At 39.5% G+C, this 19,419-nt stretch overlaps 1 protein-coding gene across 3 annotated transcripts in view; it reads left to right on the plus strand.

The window, feature by feature from the left end:
* LOC139697867 (PHD finger protein 21A-like) overlaps nt 1–19,419 on the plus strand; it is a 240,036-nt gene that overhangs the window by 197,677 nt on the left and 22,940 nt on the right. For all 3 annotated transcript variants that reach the window (XM_071596723.1, XM_071596724.1, XM_071596725.1), the window contains exon 4: nt 16,812–17,287. In XM_071596723.1, coding sequence (XP_071452824.1) covers nt 16,812–17,287 — 476 coding nt within the window. The remainder of the gene's footprint in view (nt 1–16,811; nt 17,288–19,419) is intronic.

The raw sequence follows: 19,419 nt of genomic DNA on the forward strand, positions 1-19,419 counted from the left end.
TTACCATTTATTTACTTTGCTATTTTTATGGACATTTTATGAAAGCTTGATCGGGACATTGCTGATATTGTTTTGGAATTTTGAATTCCTATCATGAAATGCTTTCTGCTTTTGTAGCACCTGGAGTCTTATTCAACCAAAAAAAAGCAGAATTTATGAATTTTATGTTCAAGGGATGTATATGTTTTAATTCGGATTACGGTTTTATTATTAAAGTTAATCATTTTCCTGTTTCGCAATTTCCATAATCGAGGGTGCTACTATTAATTTATACCACAAAGAAAGTTGGTGTAGTATATTTCAAGAAGACTTTCGTTTAATATTGCTAGGGTTACATGTAATTAAATTGTAAGTTACGGTCAGTATTTATGTATATTTCTATGTATCTAAGCGCTTGAATTTCAATTTTTCACATAGATATACATGTATGTTACATGTCACGTGACGCTATTTGTGTTGTCTTGTTTACGTTTTCAGTATTCTTCTGGGCGTCGATTTCTCGTATTTATTTCTTTGAAAGTATAATTAATGGTAAATACCTTGCTGGTTTTCGGGAAAGGTGATTTTTAGAGTTAGTTGCTGGAACAAGAAAACCCTTTTTGGCAGATTGCGGTACTTGGGAGACGTTAAATCTTTTTCTATAAAGCAGGGGCTTAAGGAGAAAGTTTCGTGAACTCCATCTCTTTATAGTCTCTAGTTTTCCGAACGGCTTTTCTCAGTCTTGTGGGAGCAATAAATCTTCGCCGTAACCGCTCCAAGTTCTCACTTATTGCCTGGTATTATTTGTTTCTGTATGGTTCTGCCCACTCTTCACCTCTTTGTTGTGGGGAATTGCTAGTTATGCGTTTCCAGGAATATTGCCCTCGATTTTTTTTCTTGCTCGCGGCGTATGACTTCTTGACCAATTAGGACGAGATAATTGAGGCATTTTTTTACCGTTGCTGCGTCAACCACATATTAATCTTCAGTGAACTGTAATATATCCCTGCCCAAGGTTTTATGGCAAATAGAGGTGTGAAAAAAATTGTCGGCTAAAATTTTTCTTATATAACAATTTTTTCGGTGATGTTAGTCGAGAAGAAATTTAATAATGGAGGCAACTGAATCAATTGCATGAAATAGATATATTAAGTTCAACCGGTGAAAAGAAATATAGTAATTTTCCCTTAGTTCTGTAGTTAATGAAAGATAATAGTATTGATCTTCATTCGACATTTGCAGCTATATTTGGCCATGGAAATCATCTCACTGGGTATTCCAATCATTGTCTTGGTGGCTAATCGATATAATGCATATGTGGAGGTAAAGATAACATTCATAAAACATAATAGTCAAGCTGATAAACTGAACACTTCTAAGCATTAAGTAATTCTTTTTGCATCTAGGTATCCTTAAAACAGAGACGGGCATTCTAAACAGTTTTTCTCTGAAACCCCAGTGACGTACCCCGACTAAAGCCTTGTAACGCCGCTCCTCTTACACAAAATGATTCAGTAACTGTTTGTAACAGCTGCATAAGCCGAATGGTGAAGGTCGTAATTCCCCGTGAATTGGGAAATAACGCACTCGGATTCAATTGAAACGTACACTTTAACTTATCCATTATTTTTTGCGTTAGTTATCTAAGCGTAAATACTTTTTCAGGTAATATCTCGTTGCATTACTTATACGCCTTAGGTGCACCGTGAATTTTACGCCGGTGCTTATTACCATGAGGCGATAGTATTTATTCTTTATCTGCTTTTCATATACACGATTGGTAGTAAATTGGTACAAATTTTGGGTTCCTTCTGTGACTAACTAGTGGAAACTTAGCCATTCATCTCTAGCCTTCCTTTTATTACTGTTTGCTACCTTATTTTTCTTGGAAATAAGTGTAAGAGAGGAAATACAATGCTCTCCGCCAGTGTGACTTAATGAGACGTGACTTAGTCACGTTATATTTAAATCAGTGATCACGTGCGTACGGATCCTCATTCCGCTTCAGTTGTACTGATGAAAATTCAGACTGTTCGTCGCTAAAATAACTGATTTCCCTTGTTTGCATCCAAGTCGGCGAAATAAGACAAGATTACCGATGCTACTGAAAGAGTTTTCACGCAAAATTACGCTTTGACTGGAGTGCTCGAGGCTGACGCTTTCGGCGACCCTCGAAAACATCTCCACGAAGTTCCTCTTCGCCATACCTCTGGGAAACTCCGTTAGTCAACGCGCAAACTCGCAGGTTGGCGTTGGGTTACGCGGGAGGAAAACGATCTCGGGGGGGTGTGGTACGACGCGCTTGCGCAAGTGATGTGTAACTTGCCGCGTCTCCCCTCCTGGTAAAAAAAAACTTTTCGGAAAGTTTGAACCCCCTCGTCCCCTCTCGACAGAGCAGTGTGCTGGGGTGCGAGATGGAAGCCTCTCTCTCTCTTGCTCTCGGGCCCGAAACTCCCCAGACTCACCATCTTTCTTTGATTCAAAACTCTCTCCGTCCCTCTTCAAACCCCACCCTTCCTCCCCAATATCCGCTCTGATCCCTCCCCCATTTCTCATTCTCAAACGACTGTCTCATTCCCCTCTCCATGCCACCAGCTACCATTTCACCCTCCCACGCGTGCTATTTTTTTTATACCTCCACTATATCTTTTTATTTGCCGAAATGTGCGAGGGAATGGTTTTGCCCCTTGATCATCGATTTTATCGATCGCTGTCGCGTAACCGATTAACGCATTTGAATGAGCCCTCCCGTCGCCACCCCCACGTGTTTAAAAACGGTTAGAAGTGCCAAGGCATCGTCAATGACGTCGACAAATTTTGATATCGCCCTGATTTTCGACCCTGTTTTTTTTCTTGTCCGGGCTGTTTTCATGCTGAATGATGAAGTTCGTACCATATAATTCGGTCATTTCGTCTTTAGTGTTAATTTTTGAATTTAAATATAAGTACTGTGTTTTTGTCCCGCATTTAACTCGTTGCGTTTGAGGAATGATGGGGTTGGATGTTGATGTATACTTTTAACGGAAAAGGGATAAAAAATAACTGTGACGTATTTAAAGTAACAAAGCGGAGTAGGTGTAGTTTTGCTAAGCAATCAAAGTTGGGAAAATTTTCGCCTACATTTTTCGCACTATTTTCATCGTTTTTCTCTTTTCCACGTGCAGATTGCGTAGACTTAACACTTATTTTGCGTAAACTTAACACAGTGAGAAATAAGTCTTTGTTTTGTAAGTAAGTCGTGCTCCCGAAGTAATTTACGACTCTCCAGTGAAATAATGGAAGGAGTTAAATTTCAACTGGTGTTAATATTTTGTATTTTTAAATATAAATCCCCTGACATACTTTCCTTTAAGTCGTTGAATAAATGCTTGAATTTGTTTTGGAATGTTCCATCGAGATAATTTATGAACTCTTACGGAAACAAACTCTATAGTTGTTATTATAAATAATGGAGATTCTATTTTGGCAAAGTGGAAGGGAAGCATTAAAAATAGGTGATTTGTTTGAGAGGTACTTGTCATAACTGACACAATTTGCTTCCACATTTTGGTTTAACAAAGGCACGCGAGTAAAATATCGCTCCAGCGGCTAAATTTTCATTGGCTCTCCCTCACTATTTCATTTCCGTTCATTTGTTATCGCAGTAAGTTCCGCTTAATGTCGTTTGTTTAATCCGACTCTCGTGTTTATATTGCATATTGTAGCATGTTTTGAATGTGCAGAGTGCAGTTGTCGACTTTTTATACCGGCCGTAAATTTCAGTCACTCACAACTTCCTCCGCTTCATTTCAACCTCCGCCAGATGTTGCGACGTGTGATTATTGCTCGAGTGGAATTCATTGGAGCGCCGCGGGAAGTTGTGCTGTTGCTCGCATAGGCTCAGGACAAATTTATAGCACGTTACGTGTTCATTAGGCCGCATGCGATCTTTCGTCTCCCTCCCCCGTAATTAGGCAGTTTGAGCGCTACAAGGCTATACGCAATTGTGCGTCAAAATCCTTCCGCATCGTTTTGAGAATGGAATTTTGAAGTCTTTGTCGCGGGCTTAATTGGAAAGTTGTGTCGTAGTTCTCTCTTCGTTGGGAGGGTTGGGGTGGGGGGGAGAGGAGGTGAGAAACTAAAAAGTTGACAATTTATGGACTGTCGCGACAATTAGTCTTGGTGGAGGGAAAATAATAATAAAAAAGCCAAAAAAATAAATAAATAAATGAGAGGACGTCGGTGCTACGCTACCTAATGTTCCGTAGGTTCGGTGCGCATTAAATAATCCCCTCATTTGCATCATAATGCCCCTCTCTGTTCCTTTTTTTTATCATTTCCGATTAATAAACGTCCCGGTTCGCCCTCTCTCTACCCACCCCGAGCCATGCCTCCCTGGCAACGCATCCCAGCCTCCCTACAAACCCCAGACCACCCTTCCCCCACTCCCCCATCGCAGCCGCATTTCCATCCGGGCGGCTCGCAATCCGAGCGTACGGCAATTCCTTGCCTCCTCCACATCCAACCTCCCCCCCCTGCCTCCCCCCTCCACCATTCCTCGCTTCGGCTTAAAATTATTCCATCGAAACGCCGGCCTCGTATGACAATGCGAATATGTGAGAGAGGGGGTTTTGGTGGGTGGGGTTTGGGGGAGGATTGGGATGGCGCTAGGGGATGTAATGCTGCGGGGGTCCTCTCTTAAGGGTTGGGAGAGGACGGATTGTGAGGTGAGCGGGGGAGGGGGGCGTTTGCGTTGTGGAGTGTGGGTTAGGGGAAAGGGGAGGGGACGGGTTGGGTGTGGTGGGGGTAGGGGATAAAAGAGAAGGGATGTGATCATGTTGGTCGGGTATTTGGAGCCATCTGCCAGCTTTTGGGGGAATTCGGAAGGGGGGGAGGGGAGAGAAAAAACTTTTTCTCCTTCTTTCACATCCTCCGTCGTTCTCGCGTCCCTATCCTCTCTCTTTCTCTCCTCCTGCCCGCAGTGGCTTAACGGAATGCTCCCATTCAGAACGAGCTTATTCGTTGAGGATCGACGTATTCTTTATCTAAGATTCTTTCCGTCTCCTTTCCTCGTGTTATAAATTTGATGCCGAGGTGGTGGAGTAAGAGGAGAGTGGATCCCCCGTACGAAGTCAAGGTGTTTTTGGTCTTTGATTATTCCTTAATCTCTCCATCCAATCCCCACCCCCTCCCTCCCCCGCACTCGTTTTCTAACCTGCCTTCGTGGAAGTCCCATTCGGAGCTAATGTTCTTTTTCGTTTTACATTATGGTAATTTTTTCGCTCCTAGCTGTTGAGCGAGTATCGAAGAAATTCGTTTTTTTTCAAGGGTACGAAGGGGTACCCGGATTAAAGATGAAAGTTGTGCATTGGAGCTTCGGGGATCAAATCTATCGTGGGAATTAGTCTACTGGACTTAGTCCTGGTGGTTCGCAGTGTAATTTGAACGTTTCAGATCTTGCAGCAAGTAAGAAAAAACGTTTCGTTTCATTAAATGTCGTGTCCACGCGACTTGAAAGTTTGCCCTATTGTGGCTATATTAATGCATTGAGGCTGCTCTTGTTTGTTTATATATTTGAATGAACTAAGTTCGAAAAACTATCATTTGAATCACATAAATGTTAAAAGATTTTCGTCTAGGGAAGGAGTTTTTGAGTATTTATTATGGGAAGACTAAATCCATCTCAGCTAAAATTTCTTCACCCGGAATGTTTAGTTGATTAATTTAAGGATTTTTCAATCCTATAGAACACTCCTTCCCCTTTTCTCATTACGAAATTCGTTAATATCCTGTTATTGTACCGCTGGATGTTTTTTTTATTATCCATCATTGCGCGAGAACTCGAACTTAGTAGAGAGTAGGAACTTTTTGTTTTCAAGTTTAATGGGCAATAGTTCGGCTGGGCTTCTTCCGGAACTGCATCGATGAGGCATTTAATTGCATGAAGGCCTTGCAACGAAGTTAACGGATGTCTACGATATACATAAGCAAGTTAGAACTGCCGCTACGCAATGGCTTCATGGTAAACATTGTCGTGACTGACTTTCTTTGAACTAACCGGAAATTAATTGCTGTAATTGTGGATTTAGTTGCGGATGTAACTTCTCATTTTTCACGTTTTGGAATTTTTTGGGTCTGAATGATGTATGGGTGCGCCTTATAAATCGGGTAATTCTGAATAAACCCAACGGAAAAATTACTTATAAAATCCTCGTAAGTTTTTGGCGCTCGTTCGCTAAATATATTTTGATGAGTGGATAAAGATATATACAGTCTCATTAATCAAAGGCCAAACAAAATGAAAAGAAATGGAAATTGGGATTAAGGCAAATGTTTGTCTGTTCTTAATATTATATGTATATGAGATTTTTATTCGTAGCGTACCCTAATGCAATGATATAAAGCAAATGTGAAACAGTTTTTAAGTTTTCATTAATAATCTCATGCCCACTCAAAAACCTAATTTTTTATCCGCAATCGGATTGGATTTGAGAAGATATCTCATAGATAGACCTGAACGAAATATTACTAACCAATGGAGAACCAAATTACACTAAATGCTGTTCGTACATCAGTTCTCATGTCTAAAGATTATTTCCAGGGTATGCTTTATTTCGAAGATGTGATTTTAAATGAAATATGCTCGTCGTGCACAGTTTTAGGTGAAAATTTAGTTCTGTAAATGGATACTCTAAATCACAGCTTAGACTCTTTAACGCTTTCATAGCTTACTTTTTATGACATGACCATTATTCTTACATAAATATTTCTGTGAATATTGCCAATAGTGTTTTTTTAATGCTCGCGCTTGTTACATATTCATTATTATCTTTAAATACCTCAAGATAAATTTTTATCGCTCATCAACACTTCTTTTATGAGTAAACTTGTGAGGATTTTGACCTCTAGTAAAGGACTTGCTTCGAGTTCGAATGCATTAAAATTAAATAATAATACTGTGAAAAGTGACTTTTAAATATAAACAATACCTATTTATCATGGATGATCAGAAACAAGGAACTAGTTGGAAATGAGTAAAATATTTGCGTAAGTGTTTAAACAGATTACCTTCTTGTATGGAAAAGCATTTTTGCTCATCGCAACCGTTGGAAAAGACCTGTATTTTATTCCTCAATTTAGACCCGATGAAGGTGAGGCACTCTATTTACTTCCATCAGATCTTCTATTAAGTGAAGCATTCATACATTCTGGCGAAACTGGTCTTTAAAATTTGCCAAAATAGTACATGTTTTGCGCGTCCGTAGTGAATGTGTTGCCAAAAAATGGATACCTACATTTATGGGTCAAGTGATCCTTATCGCCTCTAATACCCAAAACGCGTTTATTACTCGTTGATAAAACTTAGAGCAACCAGAGGTGGACGTTTGTTTATTGTTTAAAGCATTGTGTTTCAAACTTTTAATCTGCCTCTCCTGTCTAATAGGAAATGGCATTTACCCCAGAACTTAGACGATTGGCCTCGTAACCAATAATTCGATTTACGATTGAAATGAGGAGTGTAAATTGAATCGTTATAAGCTCCAGACCTTTTACCTAAGAATCGTTTTGGCTAATTTCTTTGGCGATTATTCCGTATGAAAATGTATTCGTTTTAGCTACTTGCTTGATGTTCTTCATTTCGATAAATGAATTTCTATTTTGACCAAAAGTGGTTTTTTTTCATAGAGAAGGAAGTGTAATCCAAAGGTCATCCAATTGTCAGTGGTGAGGTGTGAAATAAACGGATTAATTTCGTTTACCCCGATGCTTATATCCGCAAGTAACTAGGTTGCGTGGTTTAAAATACCTCCAGATTCCATTATTAAAATTAATAATGAGTTTTTGGAGCCATATATTTTCGTCGTCCTCGCTTTCCACCCATTCGGAATCCGCTTAAATTTGGACACGTGACGGGCATATAATGAGGCAAGGACACTCCCCTCTCATTGATTGTGAAGCCTGGCGAAACCGAGGTACATATCTGTGTCAGCTCATCGCCAAGGGGATCCACCCTCTTTTGGTCGTCTTTCGGTTGGAATAGAAATTAGGTATTTTTTGTTCGAATGAAATAATGTACAAACGTGAGACGACGAATCAAAGTGTACTTGTGTGAGCGTATGTCGTCTCTTACGTTTGATCTTAAAAGTCCGCATCCGATTCATAGTACTTCAAAAATTCACTTTATCGTGGGATTTACGGTGATGATTATTTTTTCTTGCTTCGTTTGCCTTTCAACGAAAATGGATGCCCTTGATTATTATAAAGGGTTGTTCATAATGAAAGCGCGCTACTTCTGAAGAAGATAGGGACATATAATATTGAACTTTTTTCTTATGAAAATGAGCTCTTCAGCGCTTGGTAGCGTTGAGTTATGACAACGCAAGCATTTCATTAAGCGCATTAAGCAATTACCATGGAAAGGTTTACTTGTCGGGAGACATTTTACTGGAAAGCAGCGGAAACTGTTTTGCGCGTACCGGAAAATGTACTATTATGAAAATGTTACCTTTTTGTGTAGTAGTAGTTTCTAATAGCATTCTAGTAGTACTATTCAAGGTGGCCCCCTACAATTACCCTTTATTTCCTCATATAGAGCTATATTTTACGATTACTTTTTAAGGTTCACTTTATTAAAAAAAATGTTTTTACGTATGCCGCAAGAAATCCATGTCCTTATTTTAACGTTGAAATCTATTAAAAATAAAATCAACGCAAACAAGGTAACGTTTATTGCACGCAGTAAAGATGCAGAACATAACTCATTTACGTTCAATTTTTGCGTATAAAACTTAGAACTCTCTTAGCGATCCGATAAGTCCCATTGGTCATGCCTCGAGGAAGTAAGTTTTCACATCATTACGACGAGAAATTTTAGCCTCATTATGTGCCGATTTCTCTGTGCAATAATTAGTGTTTGTCGTAGATGTGGCACAACCTCTATTGACAAGTATTTCCAAAGTTGAGTCCTTCCTGAATAAGTGCCGAATAAGGACTCCCCCTTATTATCTGTTGCTCCCTACGACCATGGCCTGTAAGTGTGCTTAGGGTTATTGTTTCTCTTTGCGGGAAAAATATGCCAATCTTCGATGTACATAATGAAAATCTAATTTCGTTGCCTTCTTGTCTCCAATTATATTGGGTATTTAGAATATAATCGCAAATATTGTTTCTGGAGGCCTCATTAAGAGGCATATATTTATTACAAATCACATATGACCATCGATTAATTAAAGATTTCAACTTTTATTTTAGCGTAATTAGCAAGATGCTTGATTGATACTCGTAATTTAAAGAATTGTTGAAATATTATCCTCGATGATCTCCATGAGTTACGCACCATCCTCCTGAAACACTATGTTCTCGTATAATAGCTAGGATATCAATTCTAACAAAAATTTCTTTTTTATAGTTCTTCGATGAAGTTTTTTTTTAAGATATCTTGATTTTTTTCTGCAGAAAAGATTTAGCCAATAATTTTATCGGTTTTTAATTCCATAGTTACAAAATGTACCATTTACAGCGTGATTGCTTTTTCTTCCATTTTTAAGAGGTTTTTCTTTTTCAGATGAGGAAAATCAATATTAATTTATAAACCCGACGGTTGGCCTCGTTCGGTAATATTACCTCAGAAATTCAACGGACCAAGCCTGCTTCGAATTTCAAATTTGCATTTTTTTTAGTTCGCGAGCACTTTTTGCGAGGTTTATGCTTTGGAGAGCGAATTTGATGACCCCCCCCCCCCCTTGATTACAGTGGGATGTGATAAGGTACCGATTTCACGCTAATGAACGCAAGACCTAGTCCGCATTATTGCCTTGTAGAATTGATTTAATTTACTTCCTCGTTTCGCCATATGGTTTTTCACCAGCCATCTAGATTGTTTCCCCGGTCGAGTGTGGATTGAGACGGGATGAGAGAGAAAACCTTCCTTCGGCCAGAATTTTGTCGCGTACACTGCGGCGTGGAAATTATCTCCGGCCACCTCCTCCCGCCCAGTCTACTCCACTCCCCCCTCTCGCATCCGCTCCCATCCGTATTTTTAGAATACTCTCTTCGCTTCTCATTCCACTCCTAATTCAATTTTAATGTAAGAAACATTTGCAAGAGCTCGCCGTGGTCCTCCCTCCTCCCCATCTTCCTCGGAAACTAAATCGTTCCTCGCCCGCGGATGTCCCAACTCATTCCTTCACCTCGCTTTGAAATATGTTATTTATTTCGGGTGTATTTCCACCCTTCGCCTACCTTTATTTAAAAAAAAGAAGAGCTCGCTCCCACGCGTACATTTGTTTTTCGTGTTAATACAGTTTTTTTCCTCTCCCGTGCAAACTGGAGCCACCTTAATCCTCTCCCCCGCTTCCTTCCGCCACTGCTCAACCTCCCACCTCCCCCCCCGCCCCCCCTTCCTCGCTTGTTAATTACGGCCATGGTGGAGTTGTTACGGAGAACGCGCGCTATGAAGGACGGAACTGCCGTTGTCTGCCTCCGCCTCTGCTTTGTGTTACATCCATGGCGACGACTCCGTGCCGCTGCTCCCGGAATTTTCCCCGAGTCCCTCAGGGCACCGTTCTCTGTCCCCCGTCTTCCCTGCGAAAATCCCCCCCCACTCACCTCATCAACTCCCAACCCCTCTCTTCCCGTCCCATCACTCCTTCAATTACCGCTCCGACCCTGCCTCCCTTTCCTCGAGCCTTCCCCACTCCGTCTCCTCCTTTCTTTCGTCTTTTTATCGCTCCTTCTTCGGCCCCTCTCCCCCACCTCGCCCTCTTCCTTCTCCTCCGCTCCCGACTTTCGACCACCAGTTGTTAACGATCTCGCGTCATCCAAGCGGACTGCTATTACACTCCTACGGCTGTTTGCGGTTTCTGCTACGTTCCGTGGCGGGGTCTCCAACGCTCCAACCGACCCCAACCCTTCCCTCCCAACCCCCGTCCCGCACTGCCCCTAACCTTCCTCAACCTCTATAGGGCTCCCCTGCCCTTAATCTAGCTTTTTCAATCCTCTTTCATGTACGGTCTCCAACCAGTGAGCTTTCCTTTATTAACCGTGCTGCGGTGATGCCGAATATGGCAAGCTATATCAACTCCAATAATTGAAGGTGTGCTCAAGGGTGGGGATCATTCCGTGGTTAATGCCTCACGGCTGCTAGACCTCATACGTTACCGATTTCGCATGACGAAGTTAGTGCGCTGAATTAATTACAGATCCTGAGCGTCACTAAGTTTTGCTTACACTGGGTTAGGAATTCTCAAAGGTCGCCAGTCTCACGAATGCAATTATTTTTAAACACCCTCCGTGCGGACTCGGAACAATCTTAATGAGTTCTAAGTGTACACAGAAGTTAGCCTCGACCCATAAATGAGCGTTGCTCTGTGGAAAATCACCATACTAGTTCTAAATTCCACAAGCGCACTTGAAAATTACACTTTGAGAAGTGCCGCCACGATATCGAAGCAGGACGACACCAGTGGGGGAACTCACGCTCGACAACTGCTCCGAAAAACAACCGATACCTTTTCCGTCACCAGATAACGAAACAGAAAAAAATAAAGTGTAGTTATCACCTCTCAGTTCAAACGGTGCCTATTCAGTTGAGCCCGAGAATGTCAACGTTTGCACGTTCGCTCGTGGTAGTCCGTTAAGTAAATAGAATGCATATAGATGACAGAAAATAGGTTTTTTCACGGAATGCCTGTAGTCGCTCCGCGCTGGGGTTGAAACTGTTTGTCTTGGATCATCAGTCGGGCAAATATCTCACTTTCCAGACGACACATGGGTCGAGTACATAGGACGCTAGATACATCATCATTTTTTTACACTCGACTTTTTTGCTCATCAAATAAAGTTTCTTTACGCGTCACAAACGAGTGCTTTTCGCAGACACTGTTTAAGCATTCGCGAGAACGTTCTAAAAGGCGTGCTGATAGAAACCTTGCATTTTATGCAGTTATTCCGTGCTTTTAAAAGTTGCTTCTTCTTTTTGAGCAGCTTTGTGCAATGGCAATTGTTTTCAGTCACTTTTTATTGCTTTTCAAGGTTGAGCTTCTAACCGCAGCTCGGATCTATTTTTTTTACGTTTAGAAATTTGTAATGGGTCGGTTATGAAATGGGACAAATACCTTCTAAAATATCAAGAGGCGTGCTGGAGTGGAATGGAGGGGAGGGAAGGGAGGAGGAAACATTTAAGTTTCGCGCGCGGTGTATGCTTTGTAAGGAAAAAAAATCCGTGAAAAATATGAGTAAGGAACATTGCACCGGAAAATTTATTCTCCTCATCATTTACCTAAATATTTTGTCATTGTGGTAATGACCTCACCTCGACGACGACGTGTTATGTACGCCGCGAAAGGACGAGCGAGGGTGACGGGCGAAAGAGAACCTTTTAGAATAGCGACTAGTGGTAGAGCGTTTGCTGTCGCGCACCACCATTCACGCGCTCTGACGTGTACGGGCGGGCATGCGGCCTGCCCTCGTTGCACGGATTGCGGTTTCAAATCCACCTCGGGCTTGGGTGTGGCGGTTGTTGGTGGTGTGCGCGCCAGCGTACTTGAAGATTGCAGGAGCATTGTAATATATGTATGTATATATTTTATTATATGTATAATTTCATATATATAATTTCATATATATAATTTCATATATATAATTACATATATATTATTAAAAAAAATACGAGTGTATATGTTTTGAATATAGAACGGGCGTTTATGCGCTTCCTACAGAAATCTTTATTTTTAATTTTTGAAATCAGTGCGGAGTAAAACTCCGTGTACCACCTATCCGTACAAACGTTTTTATCATTCAAGCACAAAAATGGTTCCCCAAAAATATTATGGAATTCTTCTTCTTTCTTCATTCAGAATCGCTGTACACGACAACTCATTCTTTGCTGTCATTAATAAGTTTATGGTACCGCTATATGGTTTAACGTTTTGAACCACTCATTTCTAATTCTATGGAAAAGCAAAATTATAATGTTATGGGCGTCCAAAGTTTCCGAGAAGTGAAGCCTGAAGTAATTGATTCCGCTAATTCATTTCCTCTAAGTGTCCTAATTGATTACCTATATTCATGATAATCCTAACCTCAATCCCGAAATACTTATGCTGTCACTGTAGTTTGGTCAGCGCTGACATTTATCGATGTTTTTCAGGTTTTACGAGAGCAAAATATGCCTCAGAGTATTATGTGTTTATCACATTTACATTCCATTTGCAGGAGTTCGAAAGATCAATAGGATATAAATTCTTGTTGTCCATTCTGTTTCAGTCACCCGAGGCCCGCCGGGCGTAAAAAGGTAGAAAAGTTAGGAATTATATTACCTTGTCGTTTATGCTCCACGACTCAATTCGACGCGTACTGACCTACATAGATTATGCATAACAACTTGATGATAATATCCCAGTGTCCTGGCATGACTGTTATGGTTGGGAGGAGAGAGTATTCTGCAAAAGGTTACTTGCTCGGCGTTATGGAACTTTTATCCGTTTCCCTTTCGTCCTGTTTCTTCTGTCTCTTCGCCCGTATTACTACCTTGATCAAAAAGTTCCCGGAATAACCACCGTGTGGCGCTCCCATCGTTCCGATTTGAGTTCTGTTTTTTTTTGTTAAATTGGTACATCTGTTGTTGATATTCCCTTTAAATCTTAGTGTCATAACTTTACATTTGCAAAAGTTACGGTCGGTTTTCGGTATGTCCATCAGTGCTTCCTGCGATTTTTCCATTACTTCCTCTCGGCTGCTAAAACGCGTTCCCCGTAATGGTTTTTTAACTCGATTGAACAGAAAGAAGTCACAGGGAGCCAAATCAGGTGAATTCGGTGGCTGTTGGATGGTATTTGTTGCATTTTTCGTCAAAAAATTACGAATAATGATAGCACTGTGCGACGGTGCGTTTTCATGGTGCAAAATCCACGAGTTTTCTGCCCACATTTCTGGTCTCTTTCGGCGAATTGCTTCACGCAAACGTCTCATAACGCCCAAATAATACTCTTTGTTTACTGTCTGGCCTTCTGGCAAAAATTCATGATGCACTACACCGTTGTAATCCATGAAAACCGTCAGCATTGCCTTCTTTTTTGACTGAAAACGACGTGGTTTTTTTGGTCTCGGCTCATTTGGTGAACGCCATTCACTTGCCTGATGTCTGGATTGCGTGTCGTACTCATAAACCCACGTCTCGTCTCCAGTAATGATCCTTTTGATGAATGTGGGATCGGATTCAGCCTCGCAAATCATGTCTTTTGCGACGTCAACACGGTCTCTTTTTTGCATGAAATTGAGGTCTTTTGGAACCAACTTTGCTGCTACACGACGGAAACCCAAATCATTAACCACAATGTCTTGGGCGGATCCATAGGCAATGTTCAAGTCCTCCGCTATTTCTCTGATGGTTAATTTGCGGTTATTGACCAACATTTCTTTTACTTTATCAATTTTTTCACCGACTTTCGATGTCGATGGTCTGCCACTGCGTTCATCATCTTCGATTGACTCACGACCACTTCTGAACCGCTCGTGCCACTGGTAAACGACCGTTTTTTTTAGAGAATCGTTGCCGAAACACTTTTCCAACATTTCCAACGTCCGTGCGCCACTAAATCCGTTTTTTACGCAAAATTTAATACAAGTTCGTTGTTGCAAATTTAAATCCATTTCTGAAATTGTAAAAAATCGCCAACACACACAGAGATAGATGTACTCTTGGCTACGTAACTTTTGCAAATGTCAAGTTATGACACTAAGATTTAAAGGGAATATCAACAACAGATGTACCAATTTAACAAAAAAAACAGAACTCAAATCGGAACGATGGGAGCGCCACACGGTGGTTATTCCGGGAACTTTTTGATCAAGGTAGTATTTCATATTAATTGAGATTGTCTATGATTAAGTACTCAAAATAGGGTCAAGGTCCCGTTTGATTAGACGCTTAAATGTTTTTATATAAGTCCGCTAAGTGAAAGATCCCCTCTCTCGTGGCCTGGGTTTTTGAATTTTCACTGGATTCGATTATGTATTCCGCTGCCTTCCAAAGCAGGTCGTGAAGGAAGTAGTTTACGTCGACAGCGGAGAAAACGCTGACGACCCTCGAGCAAGAGCTACGGAAATAAATTCTTTTCAATTATCCTTTTTTTTGCGACTCCATACCCTTTAGCTCCCTTCCCCAACCAGCTGCTCAACCCCGTTTCCTCTATTTTTCGGAATCTCTCTGCCTCTCGACAGATGAAATTCGCCGTAATCCCTAAAACCAGGGCAAAATTTCTCCGAGTGTATTCCTGATTTTCGGGCTCTTTCTTCGCACGATTAACCTTTTTATTTCGAATATTCTTAAAATTGCATTATTTATTCATTCCTCGGCGAACGAATAACCTGAATTTCCTCTTCCTCGGGGAATAAATTGAACTCGAAGGGGTATGGGATCCTTTTCTGTAGCCGGACTACGTCTTGAGCCGTTTTTTCCCTGATAAGTATTTTGGAGCGCTTTACTTGTTCCGTGCTCTTTCCTTGTTTGCTTTTAATCCTTTCTTTCTCTTTGGAATTCAGCTGCTACTCTTCTTCCGCCGGATTCCTTAAGTGCTTTATTTTCTTTCCTTATGAATCACGTTCGCCGCTTTTCCTTTCATATTTGTGGGCATTTCCCCCCCTAATTATCAAAATCATTTGCGTTTAATCATTAGTCAGGAGAATATTTTATAGAACGAAGAAGAGGAAATCGCAATAGAAGAAGAATATGCATGTTGAAGAGGTTTTCAAAAATCCTGTCTTCATCAAATAATTAAGATAAAAGCTATGTACGTGTACTGCTATTAAATCCAAAGTCAGAAAGATGCATATAGTATAGTGTAATCGTATTAATATTTTCCTCTCTTAAAATGATATAACTTGAAGTTCACCTAGAAGTTCTTTTAAGATATAGTGTAGTTTTGAGTCCATTAAAATATTGTTATGATTTGTATGACTTTCTCATGCAGATCTTTAATTATTTTACTAATTGAAATACAAACATTTTTCACTCTGTCAGTGTTTACTATGTGCCAAAGTGTAATCTATTATATCATTTTCACTTACGAGATGCAAACAAATTTGATCAATGGCTATCCTCTTTTTTTTCAAGAGGTTTGATTAATATGGGGCAAATTCCAAGAAACTGCGGGAGATGCCGCAGCAGTAGCTTTTAATGGAGTCATCCGCTAATATGCATTTAAATGCAACAATTTCAGAGTTTAAAAATCATTCGCCTTGGGCAAGTCATTTTTTAACTCTAAAATTGTTACATTATTTGGGGCACTTCACGGTATCAAAATAGCGTCATGTAAATTGAGATTAAATATTGAACAAAATGGCAAGTGATAGATTTAAATAAGTGTGGCGAAAAATGAGCACAAAAGTTCACATAATATATTTAAGCACTCCAAGAGATTCACAATCCAAATGTTTCTGTCGAAGAGAGCATTGTGCATGTCCCCTGTATTGTAATATTTATTGAAAAGTATTTATTTCCAAAAATCTACAATGGGTGATGTTAAATATTGAAATACCCTGTGTAACATGTATAATCCATTCTTATTTTATGTAGGCATATCAATGAGTCTTCAATTCAATGGCGTCAATATTTTTGTTTGCCAGAGGTGTATTTGTTCCCAAAGAAACTGAATTCACTGTAAAAAAATAAAATGCTACCACGAGTGAAATTTTATTTCCTCATTACTTTGGGCTGTACTTGTAATTGTGGGGTTAAATTTCCCTTGCTTCATTAGCACAATTCTATTTGTTCCCTGCAATATTTTGCAAATCCTGTTCAGTTATCTTTAAATTGAATATTCATTTGCATATTTGTCTTTCTATCATTTCAGAAATTTATCCTTCAGAAGTTACGAAATGACATGCTAGTGAATGGACTTACAAAGAGCAGTTGTGGCAATGATTCAAGCAACAAAAGACCAAACCCCATTATCACAGTCAATGGGTCAACAACGCCAGCCCTAGTGGGGATAAGCAGTGCCCATGGCCACATGGGCCACCACCACAACCATCAGCATGTGCAGCCAGTGAGACATCGAGCGCCCGGCGTGTCCATCGGTACCGAAACAATTGGGCTGGCTGCCATTGGCCGGGAAAACCAACCTCCGAAGGCCAATGGGAACTTTGCACCTGCAGCGCTAAATCTAGCGGCTGATGCATTGCCATTAGGGGGAAAACTTGCTCATGAGGGACCTCCTTATTTACATCGGCCACATCCTACGCCCCCGCCTCCCCCTCCGCCATCAATAGCGAGTCGTCAATGCAGCCACTCACCAGTGGACTGCAGTTCAAAACAGTTAGATGCAAGGTAAATGGTAGTGAGTTAAAACCACAAATTGCAGTTTGAGACGCGTAAGGATTTGTCAGTTATATGCCTAGAGGGTTAAGTTAAACTATTATAATTTATTGATTTCTTAATTTGGGAATTTTGCATTATGCAACCTATAAATTTAAAAATGAGATAAATATGCTAGTGAAATTACAGATTTGAGAAGTAGTAACTAGTGGAAATATTTCATGGGCTTCTGTAAGTCATAACAATCACTGGATATAATCATGTAGTGTATACATTTATCTTTTAAATACAAAATTTCAATGAAATAAATCTAGGGTCGACCTATACTGAAGAAATATATTAATAGTAATTGAAAAAAGGTATAATATCATATAAGAACTGTGCAAGTTTTAAGTGTGTACTTTTACAAGGGTACCATGTAAAATTCACTTTCATCATCAACTTTTGATAATGTTGCAATTAGGACTTTTCCAACCACAAAAACTATTGCCACTACAGCACTTGCATGTTGTATTTCAATAGTAAAACCTCACATTTGTGGCAGTGCCATTTGGAGTTTTGATTTGAGGCAGTATTTGTGGCACTGGCAGTGAATTTTGTAACTTTCTTAAAATCTCACTATTCGTGATACATTGAAATAATCGAAATAAATATTCATTATTTACGACTTGATAGCTACTGTAATTTGTAATACCTTTTAAATTTTTAGCCAATAATTCTTTATTTATGTATTTAAGAAGTGGAAATAATTTTAATTTAAGTGCAACATATATAAAAACACATTAAAATCCTTCAACTTGATCATTGAAGGCATAAGATCTACGTATATAACATGCATTTCCTTTCCAGTAATGTTGTCATAATATGATAAAATGGGTCATCATGTTCATCATTGGGAAAAAGGTTGATCTTCCCACAGTAGATCATCCTCTAATAAATACATCTGATTGTTTATTCTGCATTTCTCAAAAGATTTAATCACAGTTCTGTTTTTTATCTCCCCTTTGCAACCTTTTTTCTCAATTTTGTTAGAGTAGCAGCTTTTGTGGCACTTTTTTTAGTGTAGATTTTTTTCCACTAATTATCCATTCATTCCTCTTCTTTCTCGTAATGTCTTCAAATGATATATTAAGAGATACATCCAATGGCTGTACAGTACTAGTTAGGTTGCAATATCTGTGTTTTGCAACCTAACCTCTATTACAACACTATCCATAGGATGTGCCCTGAGCATATCTCAGATGAGAAGACTATTCTCTTTTCATAACCCTCCTGGTCAAAAATTCCAAATTCTCCTCAGCCACATTAAAACCTGTCTTTATCCATTCAACATTTCTTAGGGAAGTGCACCACAATGCCTTCTGGGACTTCCTGTCTTGGATTATTTTTTAAAATTGAATATTATCATGGGATTAAGTTAACTTCCATCAGCTATACAAGAAAGTGCAAGATGAAACTTAGTTTTTTCATGCCCTGTTGTTTTAATTAGGATTGATTGGGAATTACATCTTCATCCATGTTTCCAATGATGTCCAAACTGTATTTGTTAATTTTTTTGTTTTCAGAGAAACTTGTGAAATTCTTTTCATCAAGTTTTGCTGGTCACTGATACTGATTTTTGTTTTTTGTCGAAGTGCAAAATTTTGCCTCGCCATAAATTTCGAACAAATTATGTAAATGTTCAAAAAAACATTAGTCTTCATCTATCATTGTGTAAGTTCATGCACACTTTTCATTTCTCTTAAGTATGAAGGTTTATTAATTCTTTAAAAGTACTTTGATTGGCTTCTTAAAACATTACAGTAAACTTTTGCATGATAGAATTTATGTTGAAAAACTAGGTATCATAGTAAATGTTTGTGTTTGTCTACCACATTCAAAGGGTGTTACTAAATGAGGCAAGGATCTTGGGAGTGTATTTATTACTGGAATATGAATATTTTAGTATAAACAATGAATATCTTGTTCTACTTAGTTGAGATAATGAGAGCTGGACTCATGCGCAGGTGCTATTAGGTTGGAAGTCTCTTGTACTTCCTAGATATTATAAATTGATGCAGAGATAATGACATCACCTAAATCATAGCTGTGCAAATTTTTTGGAACAATATAGGAAATTTTTGTAAAGAATGTCAAAGATTTAA

The sequence above is a fragment of the Hetaerina americana genome, unplaced genomic scaffold (assembly GCF_022747635.1).
Source record: "Hetaerina americana unplaced genomic scaffold, ioHetAmer1.1.p SCAF_8, whole genome shotgun sequence".
Classification (NCBI taxonomy): Eukaryota; Metazoa; Arthropoda; class Insecta; order Odonata; family Calopterygidae; genus Hetaerina; species Hetaerina americana.